This window comes from Drosophila montana, unplaced genomic scaffold (genome assembly GCF_035044405.1).
Source record: "Drosophila montana isolate Dmon_TW-CO22-7 unplaced genomic scaffold, ASM3504440v1 contig_3733_1, whole genome shotgun sequence".
NCBI classification, from domain to species: Eukaryota; Metazoa; Arthropoda; class Insecta; order Diptera; family Drosophilidae; genus Drosophila; species Drosophila montana.
In genome coordinates this window covers 7,326,549-7,349,827 of record NW_026998620.1, presented here as the reverse complement: position 1 = coordinate 7,349,827, position 23,279 = coordinate 7,326,549, and the positions used below count along the sequence as shown (strand labels likewise).

At 40.6% G+C, this 23,279-nt stretch overlaps 2 protein-coding genes across 2 annotated transcripts; both read left to right on the top strand.

The window, feature by feature from the left end:
• The first annotated feature begins 276 nt into the window (after positions 1 to 276).
• Positions 277 to 22,472, top strand: PH4alphaEFB (prolyl 4-hydroxylase subunit alpha-1). The gene is made up of 11 exons (XM_064693300.1): positions 277 to 692; positions 11,126 to 11,324; positions 17,772 to 17,923; positions 18,007 to 18,163; positions 18,235 to 18,422; positions 20,790 to 20,959; positions 21,026 to 21,508; positions 21,574 to 21,639; positions 21,707 to 21,775; positions 21,842 to 21,938; positions 21,998 to 22,472. The coding sequence occupies exons 2-11, from the start codon at positions 11,134 to 11,136 to the stop codon at positions 22,081 to 22,083; spliced, it is 1,659 nt and encodes a 552-aa protein (XP_064549370.1). The 5' UTR covers positions 277 to 692; positions 11,126 to 11,133; the 3' UTR covers positions 22,084 to 22,472.
• spdo (sanpodo) lies at positions 13,387 to 16,377 on the top strand. The gene is made up of 2 exons (XM_064693299.1): positions 13,387 to 15,752; positions 15,828 to 16,377. Exons 1-2 carry the CDS (start codon positions 14,412 to 14,414, stop codon positions 16,161 to 16,163), a joined length of 1,677 nt encoding a protein of 558 aa, XP_064549369.1. The 5' UTR covers positions 13,387 to 14,411; the 3' UTR covers positions 16,164 to 16,377.
• Positions 22,473 to 23,279: the final 807 nt, after the last annotated feature.

The following is a 23,279-nucleotide window of genomic DNA, read 5'->3' as shown; positions in this document are numbered from 1 at the left end:
GAATCACGCGCCATAATAAAAAGATTTCACAAACAGCTGTTCGAATGGGATCCACACCGCAGCACAGTCCACTGATGCCTGCTACGCGTGGATTATATGTGTATCTGTATTTCTGACAGCGAAACATAAGTTAAAACAAACGAGAGAAAATGTAAAGTTGCTCTTGCAATCGCTCTCTCTCTCTGGTTAGCTCTCGCTTGTGGAATGTATCCACACATGCGGCAATAATATCGCTTTCAGTTCAATTCTGTGGTGCTGAGCGCGCGGACGCAGTGTAGACAGGGTCCAAACAGCAGCCAGAAGCGAATGCAAATCAAAGGCAATAAAAAAGAAATAAAAAAAAAACAGGACTGTTTAGAAACTGAATATATATCTATGTATCTGTTCGCGTGTGCCAATATTTTGCTTATTGCCTGATTTAACAAGAGTCTATATAAACTTTAAATCCGTATTCACCGGCTGTGGGCAGAATTCTAGAATTCGACTCAGCTGCGAGCTGTGCGTGCGCCAAAGAAAACCCGATAAACTGTAAACAAAAGGTGAAGAGACAACGCTTAATAAAAACAATAACAGAGGAAAGAACAAGAAAAACGACGCCCACACATTGAGATTTTTTTTTGTGCAGCATCAACAGCGTCTGGCGCATCGTTTAAGGGCAACAAGTTCCCAGGAAATCAGAAATCATAGACAGGGTAAGTCCAGGCTAAAAGCAGGGTAAGGGCAGGGAACCGGCTGACGTGTTCTATGCGAGATCGTCTGTCAGCGTGCAGCTTCCGTCCTGCACTGATAAGCGTCTTGTCTCCCTCACTCCCTCACTCCCTCTCTCTCTGCGCCTTGATAAAATGTGGGTCAACTCGAAATTGAATTTCATTTTGATTAGAAAGAAATTTCCAGAGAGTCCGGCCTACGTCATAGCAGAAATATGTATGAGTTCCTCAATTCTAAAGTTAGTTTAGCTATTCTACATTTATGTGCATTTACATATTGTCGCTCTGTCGCTATCTCTGTCTCTATCGTTGTTGCTGTTGCCCACATGTGTAGACTCAATTGAAATCATGGCACTGCCGCTGACCGCCACACGCCTCAAATGCTCCCAGTCTTGCGATAAGTAAAGTATCTCGAATCGAAAAAATGTGTGGAGACTGCCGCTGCTGCAGGGGCAACAGAATCGCAGGGGCAGCGGCAATCGAAGACAGCCTCCCAGTCACGTAGTCAATTGCCCGCATTTGTTTTGCTATGTTTTCCTCTTGTTGCTTTTGGGCCGCATTTCGCTTGTGTTTATGTTCCGAGTTCGCTGGAAACCAACCCCTAAATAATGCAGGACTGGAATGGAACCGGAACTGGAACAAAACATAGCAACTGATACAGCGTTGCCAGCTACTCCAAATATATGAATACGAATTTTAAAATGACCGCTTCTGCAACATATGAGATTCCAATTGGAATGAGATTCAACTTCTTAAAACTTAAAACGTTTGCGCCAATTTTAAGCTGAACGCTCGTTTGGACAGGGTATACAATTTTCACTTGTTTCTTATTCGACTGTAAAAACAAGAATAAAATGTAAATTGGCGCTGCCAACTAAACTTGTGAACAAGAATATGTATTTCTAACTAGGTTATCGTTATTATAAGCGGAACCGAAACGGGAGCTAAGCACAAGCATTGAAAGAGCGTTGCCAACTATTCGAAAAACGTCAATTCAAATTTCAAAATGCACGCTTGTCTCGCAAATGGGATACTAATTAGAATGTCTTAACATTTGTATTTCTATTTAACGGCTCATTAGAATAACTAACTCATATTTATTATATTTAGTTATATTTATAAACACCCAGTTTTATGAATATAAATGGCGGCAATTAAACGACGATTTGTTGAAATTTATTAATTTTAATAATTGCCTTTCAGGTTTGTTGCACCCAAATTTAACTTGACGTCTAATACGCATAAGCTGAGTTTAGCTGTTGTTAAGCTGTAATATATGGAAATTGCAATTGTTTTTGTTTGAACTTCCAATTCGCAAGCCGCCAGTAAAAACCAGTTGCAAAATGTGCGCAACTCTTGTACTGTAAACAAACTGGCATTATTATTTACCCATATTTCATATCGTTTAAATAATTTGAAATGAACTTTCGGCAAGAGCTTCTTCAGAGCAGATGAAAACGAAAGTAACTCGAATGCCAAAGTGGGCTGAAAATGAAATTAAATCAAACGAAATGAAAGCAAATGAAATGAAAGTATTGCCCTGAATGTTGCCCCAATCTGGCGGCAACCTGCCCCACTCAATAATGCACTCCATAGCAATGCGAGGCTAGCAAAAACTATTTCCTTGCAAGTGTGCCCCCCCCCCCCCCCCACCACTTACAGTTCCACTTCCATTTTCAATTCCCACTTCAGCTTCGGCTTCATCACGAGTTGATTGTGTAATTAGTTGCAGCTTTTGCCAAACCTGGCAGCTGCATTTGCTGGCATTTAGCTTGCGCATCTTTTAATACCCTGTACTGGATGTATGGGGTATATTGACAGGCATACAAATCTGCCCATGATCCAATCGCATATCATGTTTATTTCAAATTATCAATAACTTTTCCCGTTCTAAAAGTGTATTTCTGTGAGATACCTTTCGCCTTTCGAGAACCTTCTGCACCTGTGGAATACCATCGCGTGGCAAGGGCAAAGAAGACCTGTTTCTATGCTCTTAAGGTATCTGCTAGTCGGTCACTCTGGTATGATTTTCTTATATGCTTGTGCTTAGCTATTTTAACCGGTTTGATGCGATTGTCAACAGGGTATATACGCCGTTTATGTCGCTTACGGCTCTCAAGGTGATTCGGCTGGCTATGTAAAATTTATGCGCACAGCATATTCAATGTCTGTGTAATTTGTCATTCATAATTAGCAAACTTGTTGGATGCACTTGGAACAGTTGAGCGTTAGGAAACGGATCTTGTTAAATATTAAAATTGTTAATATTTAATGCCTATCAGAATTTTCGCATTGAGTTGGGTTCAAGTTCATGACGGCTTTTGGGTCGCATTTACGCCAATTAAATTAACGCTGATGAAATTGAAAAGTTTTGTCAGCCCGCAGCATAAAATGCGACAAATTTCCAAATATATATAAGTATATATATGATCCCATATTCCGTTCGTGCAAACTTTTTGCATGCGCCAAGTTCTTTAACTGACAGTTAAATTGCTTGGCACTCACACAAGGCGCATCTAACAAGCGAATCAAATTAAATCACCGAAACTGCTGTCAATTTGATTTTAATTATGCATGCAATGTGCCAAAGGCAGCGCCAAATTTGCCCATCCAAACCGCGCATCCAACTGGAGTTTCGAGTTTGAAATTGGCCAACTCGAGTCTCGCACTTAGAAGCTGTTACAATCGGCTGGGCAAACGGCATAAGGTCAGGCCGTGGAGTCGCTTTGTCAAGTGTTTTCAACTGATTTCTGGCATTTAAGGCCATCGAATTCGCGTGGCCAAAGACAAAGAGCTGCCGCAAATGTCAACACCGGCGGCAGGTATCGTTCCCCAAATTGGGCGCCAAATAAATGTCAGCTGCTGTTTACTGAATTATGACTCTGCCAGCCTCAGTGCCTCACACCTGAAATCAACGGGCAACGGGCAACGGGCAACGGGCAGCGGGCAACTTGTTTGTGCCAATTCGAAAAACAACTGCAGCATTGCAATTTCCCGGGCAATGCTAGTCACATGACATTTGCACCTGAATAATGATGCTGCAGCTTCGCTCGAAATTTTGCAATTTGATTGCTTTCTGCACAAACACAGTGGAATCTCGAATAACAGAACTACCATTAACTAATTAACTAATTATCTAAATTTTAAGTATCTATTTGTGTAAAGTCTATGGGTTTTTTTTTCATACCCTTAAAGAGGGTTGGGTATTATAATTTTCTCATGAAATGTGTAAGGCATAGAAGGATACATCTTTCCTAAAAAGTATATATATTCTAGATCAGCTTTAACAGCCGAGTTGATATAGCCTTGTCCGTCTGTCCGTCCGTCTGCCCGTCTGTCTATGCTAGCTTGTCTCTCAGTTTTAAAGCCAACGTCTTGAAACTTTGCACAGCTGCGCCTTTTGGATATTTATAAAATTGGACTTTAGGGCTTTTAAAATAAATAATTAGAATTCCAGAAAGAGGTCTTGTGCAAAGCGGGATAAGATTCAGAATAATTCCCTACAAAATTATGCAATACAAATTATTAAATGTATTATATATTATACTGAAACAATAATTTTCTCAAATCAGTTTGTTAGATTTAAAAAATATGCTACAGCTGCCAGAAATATACTTCTAGGATTCTCGAATTCTTAAATTCATATAGAATAGTGATGCACTTCTTTTAGCTGCCTTTGTTAATTCTTTATTTGAAAATCTCTCGAAATTATATTAGTTATGTGTAAAAGTTTTGAAACAATTTAATTGCAATTGCTGAAATAATTTTGAAATGTACTGTGGAAAATGGTATTCTGATTTCAAAAACATGTTCTTTGATTACACCACAGCATTTGCTCTATATTATTGTAATGCTCGTCTATGTTTTTCTAGAACATTTTTCGTCGTGTTAAGTCTCAGACATTTATCCATCATCTAATGTAAATGTTGGTCAGTTTACTTCTGAAAAATAGATTTTTCAAAAAAATTGAAACGAAAGTTTTCATTTGCGAGCGTCTACTGTACTTATTTTTCAGCTTGTTGACAGTTTCATTTAAATTGGTTGGCAGCATGTAGAAGTCAAAGGGGGGGCGGACGTGCAGGAAGGAAGCTGGAAACAAGCAACCGCCGGCTGGCTGTTTATGATAAGAGTTGCAACGCGGCGTCAATCCAAGTGTGTGGGATGGTGCGGGGTGCGGGGTTCGGGGTGATGTGGTCACTAGACAAAGGACGTCACAGAAACAGTTCCTAGCTAAAGGCTACGGTTACGGTTACGTTACAGCCTTAGCTGTGCCTGTCAAGCGTTTCAGACGTACTTAACCCAGCGGTTCCCTCGCCGCGTTGCAGTTGGCACAGAAAAATGGTTGCATTTTAAGCAAATTTGAGCCGAGGCGCAGGTTCGCGCTTATTTTACATAAAACTGGGCTGACAGTCAGCCAGTTTGTCAGTGGGCCAGTCGCCTCGTTTAGCTAATGCGCTTAGTCAGCACTTTGCAAAAATATAAAAGCATAATTTCATAACTTAATTGCAGCAAAGCGCAAGTCGAAACGAACAAAAAATTGAAGTTTTAGTTGCTATGGAGAATCGCGGCAAATGCTGAAGTAGGAAGAAGCGACCGTAAGCAAAAAAAAGGCAGAAGAAAAGATAAAAAAAAATCGTTTGTTGCATAAAACAACGCATTGGCAGGCAGCTAACAACAACAACAACAACAACAAAAATAGCGAAGCAATGTGAGCAACACGCAAGCGAATTTGCTGAGGCAACGCTGCATGGCAAATGAGGCGTGGCGCTTGCCGCAAAAAGTGCAATTTGATGTTGAAAGTAAATTTAATTACGTTGCCAGCAAATTCTATTGGCTTATTAAATTCGATCCGACACAGGCGGACGTAAATACTTTTAATTACAAAATATTTGATTTAAATAACACAAACAACAAATTAATTAAATCAACAAACTTTGATTACATATGCTATTTTTTCCGTTTAACTTATTCAATTAAAATTATTCACAAATCCGGCAAAATAACAGAGCATTAAATGGGCAATATTTAAAGACTTTCGGCAAATGAAAGTACAAGTACAAAAATGAAAATGAATTGCAAATCAAGAGGAAGCTATTATAATATATTAATTAATACATATTTAAATTATCATTAGTTTACATTATTCACAGCTAAAAACTGTTGCTGTAAAAATTAACATATTGCTGTTATACTGTTGACAATTCACTGCTATATTTTTGTTGACAATTTAATGTAATATTCTGAGCAACTGTATAAAATGTTTAAATTTACATTATTTATAAATCAAGGAAATCAATTAACAAATTTAGAAACTGTTGCTGTTAAAATTAACAGATTACGGTCATGGTGTTCGCAATTCACTGTTATATTGTGTATACGTTTATTATACAATGTCAATTAACAGACTTAGAAACTGTTGCTGTTAAAATTAACATATTGCTGTTATACTGTTGACAATTCACTGCTATATTCTGAGCAAATGCTTAGTAAATATCTAAAATATTATTAAATCATTATTTGAATTGGCATTAGGTAGTTTAAATTATTCATAAATCAAGGAAGATTAAAACCTAATTAACAGAGTTGGCAACTGTTGGTGTAAAAATAAACATAGATAGTTTTCGATGATAATTTACTGTTAATATAAATATCTTTAAAATAAACCTTATGATAAGTTATAATATATTTTCTAGATTATAAATTATATAAATAATGCTAAAGATTAAAAGCAATTGAACAGAGTAGGAAACTGTTACTGTTTGAATTAACATATTCATTTCATACTTGGTGGGAACTTTAACATTTTAAACGTGATTAAAATGGATAAGATGTATAGATAATAAAAAAATATGAATACATTTTTTTCATATATTTCTCGTTATAATATATTTATCAATGAAATTCAGATTCATAATCCAAAATTATGAGCAACATAAGCTGCTGTCTTATATCCATATATTGGCTGTATATTGTCATTTTTATTTTTTGGCTTGCACATTAATATCATTTAAGTGTTAAGTATTTTATAATTATTCTTTTGAATTCATTTGCATTTTAATCTAAGACAAATTCAACTTTCAACAACTGTTGTTATACTTATATATGAACACATTTTGGTATTTTTATACCCTTGTAATGGGTATTACGATTTTTTCATTTTTGATCAGCATCAACAGTTAATTTTCTATGCGAGGTACTCTCACAGTTTTCAAGCCATCGCCTTAAAACTTTGAATGGGTCCGTCTTTCTGTTGCAGGCAGTACAAATGTCAGAACCGGCCGGATCGGACAACTATATCATATAGCTTTCCATAGGAACAATCGGTTGAAAAGTAGTTTTTGCAAGATATTTTCATCAATAACGTAATTTACACGCTTTACTATTCTTACATATTTTCAAAGGTGAAATGTGTACAAGGGCATCAAATCTTCGGCGTGCTGAAGCTATCCTTACTTTCACATTTTTGTTTTTTGTTGAAACCAACCATACAAGAGTCTATGGTAATGTTGAGCGTGACATTTCAGTTTAGCCTGGATTGTGCAATTTATTTGTTTTTAATTTACAATTTATGCAGCTCTGGCATTCATACAATTTGATTTATTTAGCTCATTTTTATTGTTTTTTCTTTGAAATTGAATTTGGAATTTTTGTGAAACCTTATCAAATAACAAAGCAAAGAACTCTGATGCTAACCAGTCGGGCACACAAAACTTTTGCGCAAAATGCATAAACTAAAAATAAGTATTTTTTCTCCATTTTGGCTTCCGCATTTTAGCGGCAGGGTCAAAGGTAACTAAAATTGCGAAAATAGAATTGGGTAAATTCTTGCTGTTTTAGTCATAAATTCAGCGTGCCGCACATTCATATTTCAGTGCAAAACTTTTCAACTTTCAAATTTTTGGCCAAAAAGTTATCACTGCTGCTGTTTCACCTGTTGGGCTGTGGAAAATGTGGCGAATGTGCAAAAGTGTAACGAAGCCAATACCAAAGTACTAAAGAAAGAAATAATCAACAAACGGTTCAGTGAACCCATTAAAAGAAAACATGCCGAACGCATTTTTTATTAAATTTCTGCAGCAACTGCAAACACGCAATTGGGGCACGGCCACCCATAAAATATTATTTGCATTTCAATAAGTTGGATTGTGTAACGTATTGGCCACTTGGCGAGTACCGTTAATGATTTAAATGTTTGCCAGAACAAACAATGCGACGCTTGTTCGTTCATCAGCCACGCGTATCTGTCAGATACATTTGCATATGAATGCGGCTGCGTCAGAGCCTAACTGAATTCTTCGAATCAAAAGTTCCTTGAACTCCAATTTATAGTCACGTTGCAATCGAGACGCAGCACAAACGAAAGAAACACATCAGATTCGATGTTGTCATTAGAACTTTGTCATTCTCGTCTACATAGACCGTTGCAGCATCCATTAGTCCACTTTCTGAACTAAGTTGCCTTTTCTCTGGCGCCCATTTCTAAGCGGAGTCTAAGAAATTGACTGAGAACTTGAACTTTGGGCTAAACCGGTTTGACGATCAAAACTGAAACACTTTTTTCTTTGAATGGGGGAATCATTTTTTTTTTATTTGCTGACAAGTTGCGGCTTCTAGAGAAATCAGAGCTGTTATAAATTCATCGGGTTTATATGTTTAGAAAAAATTTGAATTGGGAACAATGCAAAGTGTTGGCTTTTATGTATGCTAGTATTTAAATTTTTCGAGTCAACTATTTTTTAGAAATGTTTTCAAGTATTGCAAAGCAAACAACATATAAAAGATACAAAAGGTATAATATTTTTCTTTTTTTCATATAGGTTCATAGGTTTTGGAGGAAGTATTTTTAAATTCGTGCGATTACCCAATAAAATATTAAATAGAGTGCATCTTATTCAAATTTGATTTTTTAAATAGAGAGATAGTTTAGGTAATAAAATATTGTTCAGAATGTAGCTCAGCTCAGTTTTAATACATGTATCAATGTTTCAAAAGTGAATGTACTCTAGAATTTTCGATTATTACAAATAAAACTTATAATTGTAAATAAGATCTTTTACGAAACAAATTCTTTAATGTGCATTTATTATTATTATTATTAAAATTAAACAAGTAACAGGCTCTAGTCAAACAAAATATTAGTTTATTCTAAGTAAAAATATTTGTGAACTGCAAAGTAGGAAATAAACCTTGATCAAAATTGTATTTTGTATAAAATACGGCTCAGTTTTGATGTTTTCTTTTTATTTGAATTCTAATGAACATGTTACTGAAATATTGTTGACAATTCAATAAATAAACAATTCAAATAATTGGTATTCCTATTTTTCGTATCCAAATCGGCTCACTTTGAAATTTTAATTTTTGTCAGAAACCGTTAGGCAAATGAAAAAAACACATATTGAAACAAAATTAAACTTCGTTAAAATTGTAAAGGTGCATATCCGCTACAACTTGTTATTCAGAGTTGAAAACGTTGTTGGAACGAATCTCTGCCTGTTCGAGCAGCTCGTTCAAGTAGCAGAGCACATTCGGTTGCCATTTGATTAGTATATTATCTGAAGATCGGGCGGGGCAGCCATTAAGAGCAATGTTGTCATTATTCGTTAGCGAATGCGCTGCTGGGTTTTATTTGCCTCGGCGAGCAAACACGGGCCGACAGCCGGTTAAGCAGCACGCTGAAGATGGACGCATCTTCGCCTTGAATTTGTCAACTCGAGCGAACTTGCCGTTGATTAATGTGAGCAATTACCGTCCGAGTGCAAGTGCGATATTGTGTCATGCTGAGATGTGTGCGGTCCGTTTGCTGCGGTCGGTGGCTGTCTCTCAGGTGTGCTTGATGTGCGGTGTGCGGCAGACCAAAAGACAAAATAATTAATGCTGACTAATTAAACAGCATTTACGATGCATGTGTCCTTGCCAGCAAGCAGGCAAGCAGACAAGCAGAGAGTTCCGCCGATTAAGCCCGAATCAGAGTGAAAATCAATCTATGCACGCTTTAAATGCAAATTGAATCGTTTTGGTCATTCATAAAACATGCTTAAAAACGCATTTATCTTGAATACACAAATAAACAGCGTGCCGCTAATTAATCGCGATAGTTAATTTATCTCCACATAAACCGAAACAACAAGCTGTTTGCGTCGCATCCACTAATTACCGTTAATTCGGAACGGGATCTTGTTGTGCAAATGCGAGAACAAGCCACAAAAGTCACACCTATAAATGTATCTACTAATAATATTTATCGCATTTCAATTTGTTCATAGATAGAATCGTATCTGCCACCTGCTCCATTAATTTTGATCATCAATACTGAATGTCTGAATTAATCATAGATCCGTAAAACTGGCACCTAGAAATGAGATTGCATTTCACACTCTTTCTTTGGATCTTCCGATTGATACAGGGTGTTTAATAGTCGCTCAAGTTATTCTTTGTTGCAAATAATGCCAAAGGCTTCTCAATCCGCATGCAAACAAGCTTTCAGATAAAAGTTATAAAAAAAAGGTTTGCTTGCTTAAAGGGTATTCAAAATTCGTTCAAATTGTACTCAGATATAAAACAATAAGATAATCCAATTGGACTCAGAATACATATATATGTTTAAGGTGCATGGGTATTTATCAATTTGATACGACATACAGGGTGTCTCAAAGCCTCCTAAATTAGTTACAAAATTTTATATTAGAAATGGGCTCGCAGTATCTGGTTTTGCATATTGATTCATATCTTTTAGTCGGTTTTATTAGTCTTAAATTATTATTATTTTATTGATATGCAATTTATTTTAAATAAACTGCTTTAAACTCATTTCAGTCATATATACAGGGTATCAGTTAGTTGCTTTGACTATTTTAAAATTCATAATTGAACTTTAGCATGCAATAAACGAATTCCATCTAAAAACTCATTTCAGTCATATATATAGGGTATCTTTAAGTCACCTATGAGCTATTCTCCTGCTGTTATTGACTTTATTTTGCCGCGTATTACGACTTAGAGCAATAAACCGAATGTCATAAAACAAAAACGCTGTACGGCTGGCCAAATTATAAAATAAAACTCATTAAAACAAATTGCAAGGCCGGGTTTCGAAATACATTCCCAGTGCCGTTTCCAGTTTCCGAGCGAGCTTTAAATCTTAAATATAAGTAGCCAACCGTGTCAGCTGTGGAGCAGGATATTAATTATTACGAAAGCTGTTTTCGAGCTCAGTGACACACACGCTTCCCACAGGCCCCCGGAGGCCGTTTGATTAGGTGGTCTTAGGTCACCTTCACACACGGTCAATGGTCGCCATCAGGCCAATAGAAACAGTTATTATGCAAATTAGAAAGGCAACATAAATTTATTGGATGCACACACACAAAATGCAATCGTAATGCTTTAATTATTTATGCTTGCTTATATCTTTGCAGGCTGCACGATGTCGTCCTGTCTGCGTCTGCAGTTGGCGCTCGGCGTCCTTGTGCTCGCCCTGACTGGGGTGGCGGTGCGCGGGGAACTCTACACGGCGCTGGCGGAAATGGAGGAGCTACTTGAGACTGAATCTGTATTGATAAGCAATTTAGAAGGCTACATTCGCGTGCAGGAGGACCGGCTAAGCTATCTGAAGAAGTGAGTACAAATACAAATGTATCTGCAGGAAGCTCTCTTGCGAAATGTCCTTCGTTAAATCAAGTATGCAACGAGTAGCTTTGCGTACCATTTGCATACACTTAAGATACTTTCTTAGAGCGCGGAATTTCATATACCCCTTGCAAACGGTTGAAGACGGGTATAATATTTTTGTGTAACTCTAGCATATCTAAGGCCATAAATATATGTTCTTGAACTGGACTACAAACAGATTCGCTGGCTGGTAGTAAGAACTATAGAAAAGCTAGATTGTATATGTCGATATCGATTGCTAATATTTAATCGTGGATGATTATATGAGCTAAAAGCAGAATATTTGGGAGAAAGGTCGACACGTAAAATGCTCTCTCTAATCAAGTATATACTATATTACTTTCCCGAAGCTAAAAAAAAAAAAAAAAAGAAAACTAGTTCGCATAGAAACAGATAGACAGACATGGTTATATAAGCTCGGCTGTTGATGTTGATCTAGAATATATATACTTTATGTAGTCGGAGATGTCTCCTTCTATGCGTTACACATTTCAAATCAACATTATATTACCCTCTATAAGGGTATAAAGAGGAAAGAACGGCAAATATCCTTATTGCTGTCAAATATGACCTTACAGATAATAGTGAATAATTGAATTCGTAATTGGTGTTCAAGACATTTTGGGGAAAATAAAAGTTCCCAATACATGGTCTCTGTTTAGACCAATTCTTTTGATAAAGCTATATGATATTGATATTTGATGTTGATAAGATTTTACTCGTTCATATAAATCCCGCAAATGTCAAGATATCTCGAGAAATATAGACGTTTCTCATTCAATAACTTTATTTTCGATCAATCATTCCTACGATAGCTAAATGGTATAAGGGTTCGGTCTAGTTACGATATATGTACTATCTACAACAGAAAGTCGAACCTAATAAAAGTCAACCTTAACACTGAGAGATAAGATTAAATAGGATTAGATTAGAGATTGCATAAGAACAATCACGTAGAACTATATCGACTCAGCTGTTAATATTGATCAAGAATACATATATATATATATATACATATATGCTTTGTGTTCTATATGTTATATTATAATTATATATGTTTATATGTATATATATATAATACATATATATTTTTTGATATAAATTGCAACCATTTTGTGCCCATATTGAAGCTTGGAAAATCTTAAAAATATCGTATAATAATCCATGTTGTTGTGCTGAGGCAAGAAGAAGCACATGCTCTGTGTTATGCGGGTATATGTATGTGAATTTCTGTGTGTGCTGTCAGTTAAGTATATGCCCATGTTCAAGCTTAGCATAGGGTATCTTTTAGTTTGTTTGACTCGACTAAATGTATTTTAGTTTGTTTCACATTATCTCCTATGCAAATGAGCTTTTAGATGGGGCTAGGTAGCGCTAGGCAGGTGAGACCGAGGTGAGATTCGCGCTGGTATGCTCATAATTACAGTGTGGCTGTCGCCAGTATTTTAGCCACGTGCGTGTGGCAGCTGTTGCATCTGCAGAAACGGAACGGGCAGCAACATAAACGTGTAAATACATGCATTGTCGTTTGTGTCTATGCGGCGCCAAACACACACCGAGCGTTATTTACTCAGCATATCTTGAGCTACCCCTGGCATGTATACATATACATACATGCTTCTATATACTGGAGCATGTTTGTGAGGTAAATGGTTGTTGCCCCTGCTTGCAGCGGAAGGACGTAGATGCAGGATAAAAGAAGCAGCGGATGCGGTAAGGCAACTCCCCTAATCAAATATGCCAACAGCCAACAAACCCAGCCAGCAGCAGGAGCCCAAGCACAGGATCTATCTTATTTACTTGATGGCGCCCTCCCTTCCTCTCGCCGGCGTCCGCTTTGGCACAATAAGCGGACGGGGCCTGACAAAACAGCTGTCAGCTGTTGTTGAGGATCTGCGCTGTCATTGCAACGCAGTCGCATCCTTGCAGCTCTTCTCTCTCTTTTCATCTGCTCTCATCGCTGCCGCATGTGGCGCGTGCCATGAGCCTGCTGCCTGCTGCCCGTTGTCTTAACTCAAATATAAATTTAATGTCGAGTTAAAATAATTCCATTTGGCAAGCAGTAGAATTCGCCAGCAAGGATACAGCTCCTGGCCGGGCTTTAGTGTTGGTAATGAACGTATGTGAGATCCTTTGACAGCGCATCCTTTTATGTCAATGCATAAATTTCACAATAACTAACTGTGGGTCAGTTGGGGGGAGAGAGTGAGGGGCATCTGCCGCCGGTTGTCAGTTCTCTTTACGGCATCAAAATTGGATTGGATTTGTAGTTTTGTGGGTACCGTCGCCGCTGGGGCGAAATCCAATTAAGTTGGCCAACATAGGCTGGCCACAGCATAAAGTTGGCACAGTCGGGGAGGTGGAAGAGCGGGTAGTGTGTATACACACTATTAACACTCGATAAGCGCACAGCATATGCTGTAACGGTCGCCGGAGCCAGGGGCGTTTCCATAGAGTATATAGAACTTGATGTATATATGGACGAAAGTGTGAGGTCTTTGCCGTCGCCTATTTCGCTGTTATGAATTGAGTAAATATAAATTCAAAATACTGATAAAACCTTGCAACGCCGGCTGCGGCATGACCGAAATTCGTTTCAACCCTCATGAGCAGTCGCAGCAGCAGCAGGAACAGGAGCAGATGTTTCCAGCACAAGGGAACGCGCCAAACGACGCCTGCCGCCAGCTCTTGTTGTTGTTGTTGATGTTGTTGTTCTGCAGTTGTCTTGAGCTCAATTATTATGTGTGTGCTTGTATATAAGCCAAGTAAATGGTTATATTTTTGTCTAAAGGGGGGGTCAGAGCAACGCACGCGTCGCTGCCGATCCACTCGACTGCGCGCCGGCGCAGGAAATTGCAAGCCGAGGAGCGACTGGCAGCCCGCGTCGCAGTTCAGTCGAGACGCAGTTGTCGTGCCGTGCGGACCAGACAGTCAGCCAGTCAACCAACAGTAGTTACCAGTGATCGTGAACGTGTGCAGTGACAGTGAAAACCCTAAGACACATCTACATTCATATTCAAGTACAGTGCGGCCATGTCCAAGCACAACTATACGAATCCGGCTTTCTGCCAGAACAGCGAGTTCTATCCGGTGCCGTCGAGCAATAGGGTTGAGTCCATTTACAATCGCAGCCTGCAGCTTAACTTTAATGCGGTCTCCCGTCCCGGTCAGGTGCCGGCTGCACCCTGTCGCGATCCGCGCGAGGGACCGTTGCGCATGCAGCGTAGCATGTCGACGCGCTCGGTGACGCGTAAACAGTACCAGCAGCAGCAGCAACAGCAGCAGCAGCAGCAGCCGCAGCAGCAGCAGCAACAGTCGTCCAGTGGCCGCTATGCATTGGTGCCGCTGGAGGAGCTGGGTGCCGTGGCCAGTCGCTATGCGATTGTGCCGGGACAGGCCGCACAGCGTTTGGCCCGCTCGCAGGATAATCTGGATCGCTATGGCTCGAGGCAAGGCCTGCAGTCGGACGAGGAGCCGCACTCGTTTCACGAGGAGCCGCATCAGCAGCAGGAGACGCAGTTCGCCAGCCTGCCGCCCACATTAAACGCGTTGCCGCCGAAACCGGCGCCCAAGATCAAGCACGCCTTCTCCAGCGACTTTGGCAGCAAAACATTTCTGATTGTGGACAAGAACAGCAATCAGCGCTATCAGATGGTGCCCACGGCGGAAGATGAGGAGCTCGTTGACGAAAACCAGGAGATCATACAGATGCACAACGGACGCGCGCATCGCTATGCGGTCATACCCACAGAGGCGGATGACGACGATCTGGCGGAGGACTCTGGGCACACACAGCAGGAAACCTGCTTGAGCCACACGGAGCTCAGTCAACAGTTCAGCATGCGCACATCGACCCCGCAGCAGCGCAATGCGGCAGCTGCAACGCGAGCGTTGCACGAACTGCTCACCACACCCCGCAAAATGCAACCACCACCGCGTCTGGCACATTCCACGCCCCGCAATGCGGCCCACCACGAGCAGCTGCAGCGCGAGCGTCGCCTGCAGCTCTACCAGAGTCAGCAGCACATTAACCTACACCAACAGGCCACCATCTCGGTGGTGCCGTCTCCAGCGCTGCCGCTGCGTCAGCAGCGACTCTCGCCGCAGCGACTGCACTATGAGACGGTGAAGCTGACGTCGGCGCCGGTGCAGGCAGCACAGCAACTGGCCAGTGACCGCACCATGGCGGTGATAAGTCCGCGTGTGCAGGGCCAGGAGCAGGATCTGAGCAGCCTGCAGGGCAAGTCGAATGCGAACAACAACTCGTATCCACAGAAGCTGGCCAATGCCACCATTACGCTGGCCGTTGTGTCCCTGATGCTAGTCCTGGGCAGCACCATGAATGCCGGCCTCATCATCTACATGATAGCCCACGTGAGTACACTCTAATCTGGCAATTCCTCATCCCCGACTAATGTGTGCACATTTTCTTACTCTCTTTTGCCTTAGTTCGGCAAGTCCTTTTACCTGCAGTTCGGGCTGGTGGCCTCCTTTTGCGGCATGGGTCTGGGTTTTCTTGGCTTTCGTTCGCGCCACTGCGAGTGGCTGCCAAACCGCAGCTACACCTCCGGCTACATCTTGGTCACCATCTTCTGCCTGTTCAAGTGCTGCGGCCTGCTGCTAATTCTGGTGCTGGACCCGTTTCCAGGACTGCCCCTGCACGATGTCACCACGGGCGTCATACTGGGCCTGTCCACCTTTACCATGTTCTTTATTGGCCTAGGCGTCATTGGCAGCCTCTGGTGCTATCGCCCGCCGCCCGACAACCGCGTCAATGTGGTCTAGGCGTTTCTTTTCTTTAGTCTTTATCTAGCTCATAGTTTGTTTTAGTTTTAGTTTCAGTTTTCTTTTTAGCGAGCGGCATCCGTAACGGCTAGGCGACCAAAAAAAAATATTCATAAGTAAAGACGCGCGCGAAATTCCGGCAGCGAATTTTGTTTTCAAGACTGTATATATCGAATCATAGGGCTAACCTATGCAAAAATGGGTTGTAATTATATCTAAGGCATCTAGAATTGTTTTGAGAAAAAATAAATTATTATTTAAATTATTTAGTCTAAGATTTGCACATTGCATCAAATAAAGTTAACAACAAAAGCACACACTAAAAAACATATTTCTTAAAGGGATTTTATAACTTAGAAGTATATAGTTACGTATTTCTGATCGGCATTTATAGCGAAGGTTCTCTTCTGTTATAAGGGTGGATTATATTTACAAGGGTATTTACAACGAAAGGGTATTTAGAATCGAGTGTCAGCTAACTCTATCTCTATCTTAGACACATCAAATAATGTTTAAGCATCTTGTCTCTCACTCTCTTCTCTATTTCATTCTATATCTTGCAATGATTCTCACTCTCCCTCTCTTTCTTCCCTCTCTCTGCTCGCTCACTATAAATTTATACTTGACATGTGTGCTCACCGAAAATTTAATACGTAGAGCAATTCCAATAAGATTCCAATAAGATATTTTATTAACTCTATATTTGATATTAATATTTTTTTTAAATATTTCAAAAATTAAGAAAATTTAACTAAAAACAATATCTTTTATCTCATAATTGAAAATTTTAATTTGTGGAACGCCATTCCGTCACATTTTCCAATTGGAAGGTCGCGTTTTCTTGAAAATATTTTGTGTTAACTTCTGTTCGACTTTTGCAACATGATTGATTGAATGACTGACTGGCTGAATAACTGACTAATTGACGGACAACACCGTAAGAACTAGTTAGCTGAAATTCTTACTTTAGTTACTTTATGTGTTGAAGCTGCGCGCTAAGACAGGGCTTGAAACTCTTTTACTTACCATCCTATCGGCTTTAAACTCATTTTCAAACATCTTTGTAAAAGTTTTCTTAATACATGTTTAATTTTTTCCGCGAAATTAACCTCCCTTGAATGTAAACTGCGATTCGAAGGTTGTACTATAAACGAAAAGATATGGAAAATGGGAATTGATGTATAAAATTGGCAGCCAAAATAATGGGATAAAATAAGGCTAAATAATACCGCTGGTATTCTATTTTTTATGCATGCAATATTCGTAAAACTAACTTAGTTTTAAAGCTTAAATTTGATTAATTATCCATTTTAAACATGAACATGCCCTAATTTGATTTACCAGCTAAAAGTTGATTAATTTTACAAAAAAAAAAAACAGATTATGTTGCTAAATTGATGTGGAATGTATTCACGGGAATTTATGTAGTTCAGCAAAGTGTTTGTTGATTTGCTCTTGAGCTGAACTTCGGTTTGCCTTAACTTTCGTACAAGCGGCTTCGTACGAACCGCAGATGCACTCGTAATTTAGTTATTAGTTTACGTAAATGTAATCAAATTATTCAGTAAATTGCTTACGCAACTTTTTACTTTTTTTTTTTAACTTTAGCAAAATGGATGAATACCAAAGAGAGCATGCGGATGCTGCTAGCGATATAACCGCCTACGTATCGAATCCCATCAATGCGTATCTGCTGACCAAACGACTGACCACAGACTGGCGGCAGGTGGAGAATCTCATGGGGCACGATGTGGGCACAGGTAAGATTACATCTGCTTTCACATTGAGATGAACTCAGCCTTAAAATCCGATTTAAACTGTATATATTTTGTGCAATCCAAAGATTTTGTGCAGAACCTCACGCAATATCGCAACGTGTTGAAGTTTCCTTCGGACGAGGACCTCAACGGGGCGGCAGTGGCGCTGCTCCGACTGCAGGACACTTATCAGCTGGACACGTCCAGTGTGGCACGGGGCAAGCTGAACGGCATACAGTACAGGTAAGTGCATGGAAATAGCACAGCAGCTACCAAGTAGGCTGGATTTCGACTAAGCAAATACATCTACGCAGCACGGCAATGTCCTCGGATGACTGCTTCGAGCTGGGTCGACAGTCGTACGTCAATCGAGACTACTACCATACGGTGCTCTGGATGAACGAGGCCATGTCCCGTATGCTGGAGGAGCCGCACAACCAGACGCAGAGCTTTACGCGTGCCGATGTCCTCGAATACCTCGCCTTCTCCACGTACAAGCAGGGTGAGTACGCTGAAGGCTACGTGCCCAGCTGCTTGTGGCCATTTTGGCTGTTGTTGCCATCAGAGTCATTTGTGTGGTTGTTTACTGTGGTTCTTGTGTTGTGTTCCGACTCGTTTGCATGACACTTCCGAGAGCCCCTTTCACTCCCAGGCCACACAGGCGACCCATGCTGCTTGCTGTTGCTTGTCACTTGACCATTTGGCTGCAGGAAATTGCACTTCGCTGGCCCCTGGCCAGGTGAGCCAAGATGAGCTGGACTCCTCGGGCGATTAAGCGTCGGGCTCGTTAAGTGCGAAAAATTGTTGACTGTCTGTAGAAGCAATGCCAATATTGTCGCTGGCTTAGCGTCAAGCCGTGGCCGTGCAGCCTTCGGATATACTCAGAATCACGTAGCTCTAGTACAAGCCAGCAAGTGCACGTATTTGCACAAGCCGGAGTGCGGTTTATTAATGCCTTATTGCCTGGACAGTTATCCAAGGATATGGCACATACTCTAGCCCTTAAGGCTTAGCTTCAAACTACCTTCCCGTGCCCATTTGCAATAAATTGTCACGGCGAGAAAGTTTACGCAGCACATCTATCTATATCTGTGCTTGTATCTATATCTGCGCCTGTGCCTGTATCTATATCAGACACGCTATCTGTCTTTATGCCCGTGTGGCCTCCCTTTTCCATACTCTGTCCACTCTGTGTTTAAAGGTTAAACGGGTAGATTGCGAAAAAAACAAATTTTGATTTATTACGACTTCCACATTAAGCGTTAAAGAAGTGTACAAATGTATGATTAAAAGGCGATTGACGCAAATCCCCCAAAATTTGGCTGCAAAGCTAGATCTCGAGCTGAATATAAAAACTTTTGTTTTAGTATAAATTCTACAATTTTTCAAAAAGCAAAATTAGCAGTTTTTAAACCAAAAATTTTGGCGCTCTCAGATTTTTAAAAATATATAATTATTAGATGCAAATAGAATAAAGTTGGTGATAGAAGATATGAAAAGGGTGAAAAAGTTATATAGAGTATAGTATAGTATATAGTAAAAAATAATAAAAAAATGTATTGTAGAGTATAGTATATAGATACAGGAGGATAAACAATAAAACATTATCAATTATTTTAAGTAGATAGGCAGTTATAAGGCTAGAGAGATAGTAATTGGCGCTAACCTTCTAAAGAGCTGAGTTCAAATATTTCTGATATATATTTATTTTTTTTAAATATATTTTAATCATAATTTAATAGATTGGGTCACATAATGCTTCGACCCCTGTAATCAACAAGACTTCCTCACACCTGCGATATCTATACGAACAGAGTATCTTACAACCGTAAACTTTCCTATTTCACGTTTTTTGTTTGTTCGTCTCTGTTTCGCCTGTGCGCCGTGTAAAAATGCGACTCCGCAGTATTTACGAACAGGCTACAGTAAACAAAACTGCGGCCATATTGTGAAAAAGTGTAAAAAAAGTGTGTACGCCGCACCTCAGCCCGACCACGCCCCCGCCATAGCCCACATTTACAGGCATCCAACAGACATTCTGACACAAAAAATCCGTTGCCCTCGGCCTTCCTCGAGGGCATATGTGTCAGGATCGCAGGCATTGGCATGCAAAACGCAAATTTAAATTCGCAGAGTCAGGTGGGCCGGACGAAGGCGAACCAAATATTCAATGAAATTAAGGGCCACTCTTAAAGTGCTTGGCAATTTAATTGGTGCAAAAAGCCCAGGGACTTGCCATTGAGAAACTACCAGGGCGAGGCTAGGACACAAATAAATGCGAATAATTTCAATGCTGAAAGTTTTTATTAGAAAACCAAAAAGAACAAAAACACAAGTTGCAAGGGCTCTGAAAAGTTGCCTTTTCGCTGCAAATAAAAAGAAACTTCTACTTATTTGTTGGCCATTTTATCATACGTTGTGCCGTTGTGCCTGGCCGTTGTGTGGCAGCCATAAATAATTTATTATGCATTTGTCATTTGCCGGGCATTCAAGAGAGCAGAGCTATCGCCTAATGTATTATTAATTTCAGTCTGAAAAGTCTACGAATTGTAGATCTTAAGAGCATTGCATACTTTTGGGCGACGCATACAGAAACATAAACACAAAATGAAATTCAAATGTATCCCTGTTTCTAATTTACGAGTGTACACTGTCCTCTCATAACCAAGAACTTTTGATTATATTTGAGCTGAGTTGGTTTGGGGGCGGCAGTCAAAAGTCAGAGCTGGCCAAGACCAACTGAAGCTTACTTTTGGGCATTCATTAATTCAGTCTTCTCTCTCCCTCTCTCTCTCTCTCTCTGACCCTCACCTCAAAACCGGAACTGGATTCGGAATTGAAATTGTAATTGGAATATGGGCAAGCGTAGGCAATGTTGAAAGCGCACTGACCATGACAAATGAGCTGCTGCAATTGCTGCCCAACCACGAACGGGCCAATGGCAACAAGAAGTTCTATGAGAAGGAAATTGCCCACCTGAAGGAGCTGCAGAAAATGAAGGGTGACGATGGCACCGATGAAATCCCCGTTTCCGATCTGGTAGGTGCAATAACACCGCAATCCTTTTATGCTACTTCTCTTTAACTATCTTCTTCGCTTGCCTAGCCTGTGGCCAAAAGCGACCCCGGCGTCTTTGACATGACCGAACGCAAGGCCTACGAAATGCTCTGTCGCGGCGAGCTGAAGCCTTCGCCCTCGGAGCTGCGTCCGCTGCGCTGTCGCTATGTCAACAACAATGTGGCCTTTTTAAGGCTGGCCCCGCTCAAGCTGGAGGAGGCCTACATGGATCCCTACATTGTTATTTATCACGATGCCATGTACGACAGCGAAATTGAGATAATCAAGCGCATGGCCCGTCCACGTTTTCGCCGCGCCACCGTTCAAAACTCGGTGACGGGCGCCCTGGAAACGGCCAACTATCGCATCAGCAAATCCGCCTGGCTCAAGACCAGCGAGCATCGTGTCATTGGCACAGTGGTGCAGCGCACCGCGGACATGACGGGCCTGGACATGGAGTCCGCCGAGGAGTTGCAAGTGGTTAACTACGGCATTGGCGGCCATTACGAGCCGCACTTTGATTTCGCGCGGGTAGGTTTTGATCAATTTACCTTGCGGAAAAAGTGAATAAAGTTTGTTTTACTCTTGTTTTACAGCGCGAGGAGAAGCGCGCCTTTGAGGGTCTCAATCTTGGAAATCGCATTGCCACCATGTTGTTCTATGTGAGTTTCAAACTTGTGATGGAAAATTGAACTCCTCTTCATTGTCTTTGTTCTTGCTTTTTTGCAGATGAGCGATGTGCAGCAGGGTGGCGCCACAGTCTTTACTTCGCTGCATGCGGCTCTGTGGCCCAAGAAGGTACACATATCTGGAAAATCATGTCTAAGTGAATCGCTATATATTTGATTTTGATTTGATTTCTAGGGCACGGCTGCTTTTTGGATGAATCTGCATCGCTCCGGCGAGGGAGATGTGCGCACGCGACATGCAGCGTGTCCCGTGCTCACAGGCAGCAAATGGGGTAGGTTCCAGAAAGTATTTGCCTATCGATTTGCCGACTAAATGCTCAACTCTTTGCAGTGTCCAACAAGTGGATACACGAGCGTGGTCAGGAGTTCAGAAGACCCTGTGATCTGACCGCTGATCATGGAGATTTTGCCATTTAGTGCAAGGTTCGAGGAGAAAACTTAAGCTGAAGCCGGAATCTCATTTACCAGCTGACCAATGTGCTTACTACCCACTTCTACTTACTTTGCATTCTAACATATCTTTAAGAACTTGACGGCCGGAATTCTCTTATGCTTTTCCTATTGTAAATACTCAACCCAAAAATGAAGGTCCGGCTGCTGTCAGAAATCATTTATTTTCAACTACACCCCATGACTTGGCATTAGTTTTATTTTAGACATGCTATTATTGAATTTATTAACTTTTGTACAAAAATAAAAGAAAAATCTAGAAAATAATTGCAATTAAAACGAACAAACGATGCGTTCAATGAGAGCACGAATAAATCAATTGGTATTTCAATTGCGAACAAGGTATATCGGCAAAATAGCTCAGAATTTGTTTTATTATTTTTTGAGATATTCAAAAGTAATTTTTGAAAGTCATATATGAACGTGTTCTATTCGTCTTTTTATATTATTCTGTTTGCTAGGAAAGAAAGCTTACGTATATACCAGTATTAACATTTTCTTACTCATTTTGAAGCAGTCAGAGCTAATTATAATTTTTGTTGAAAGAGCTCCTTCGAGTGAGCGCGCTCCAAACTAATCCTTGGAATTTCTCAAAACTGCTTGGATACCAAAGTGGCTGGCTTGTGGAGGGCTTCCTCCATTATCGTAACTTGTTGTCTGCCTTATGTTACTTTGCTAAGCTGCTTAAATTGTTTATCATTAGCCGTGGGTAAAGTGGGGATAATGGGCTTGTGCAAACATTTGCAGCTGGCAGAAGGAGGCAGCTCCTACCCTATCAAGTGCACATATTCTCGATCCTAGTCTGTCTGTCAATCGCAGAGACTATTGTGAAATTGTGGACGAAAAGATTGACATTATTTCAAATCATCGATAAGAATCGAAATCGACTTCCTGTGGTTGAGTGTCTTTGTGTGTGAACGAGTGTGTGCGAGTGTGTTTATAGAAGAAAGCTAGAATGTTTTCTCGGTGCTGGCTTGGTATCTCCGAGTCGGGCATTCCCGACTAGAGTGATTACTCGAGTCTATGCTACTTGTTTTGCATGTTGATGTTCCGAGTATGTGTGTGTCGGCTTGTGCGGGTGTGCGGGTGTGCGGTTGCGCCAGCGTGTGCGTGCATAAATCGGCTCTGGGTTGGCAAACGCGAGTTTACAGCATGTTGGACGT

Excerpts from the sequence above, each read along its gene's own strand:
- PH4alphaEFB (XM_064693300.1), top strand. The coding sequence starts at position 11,134 with ATGTCGTCCTGTCTGCGTCTGCAGTTGGCGCTCGGCGTCCTTGTGCTC. Across the intron at positions 20,960-21,025 it reads AAATCCCCGTTTCCGATCTG|CCTGTGGCCAAAAGCGACCC; the intron begins GTAGGTGCAATA and ends TCGCTTGCCTAG. Across the intron at positions 21,640-21,706 it reads TTGCCACCATGTTGTTCTAT|ATGAGCGATGTGCAGCAGGG; the intron begins GTGAGTTTCAAA and ends GCTTTTTTGCAG.
- spdo (XM_064693299.1), top strand. The coding sequence starts at position 14,412 with ATGTCCAAGCACAACTATACGAATCCGGCTTTCTGCCAGAACAGCGAG. Across the intron at positions 15,753-15,827 it reads TCATCTACATGATAGCCCAC|TTCGGCAAGTCCTTTTACCT; the intron begins GTGAGTACACTC and ends CTTTTGCCTTAG.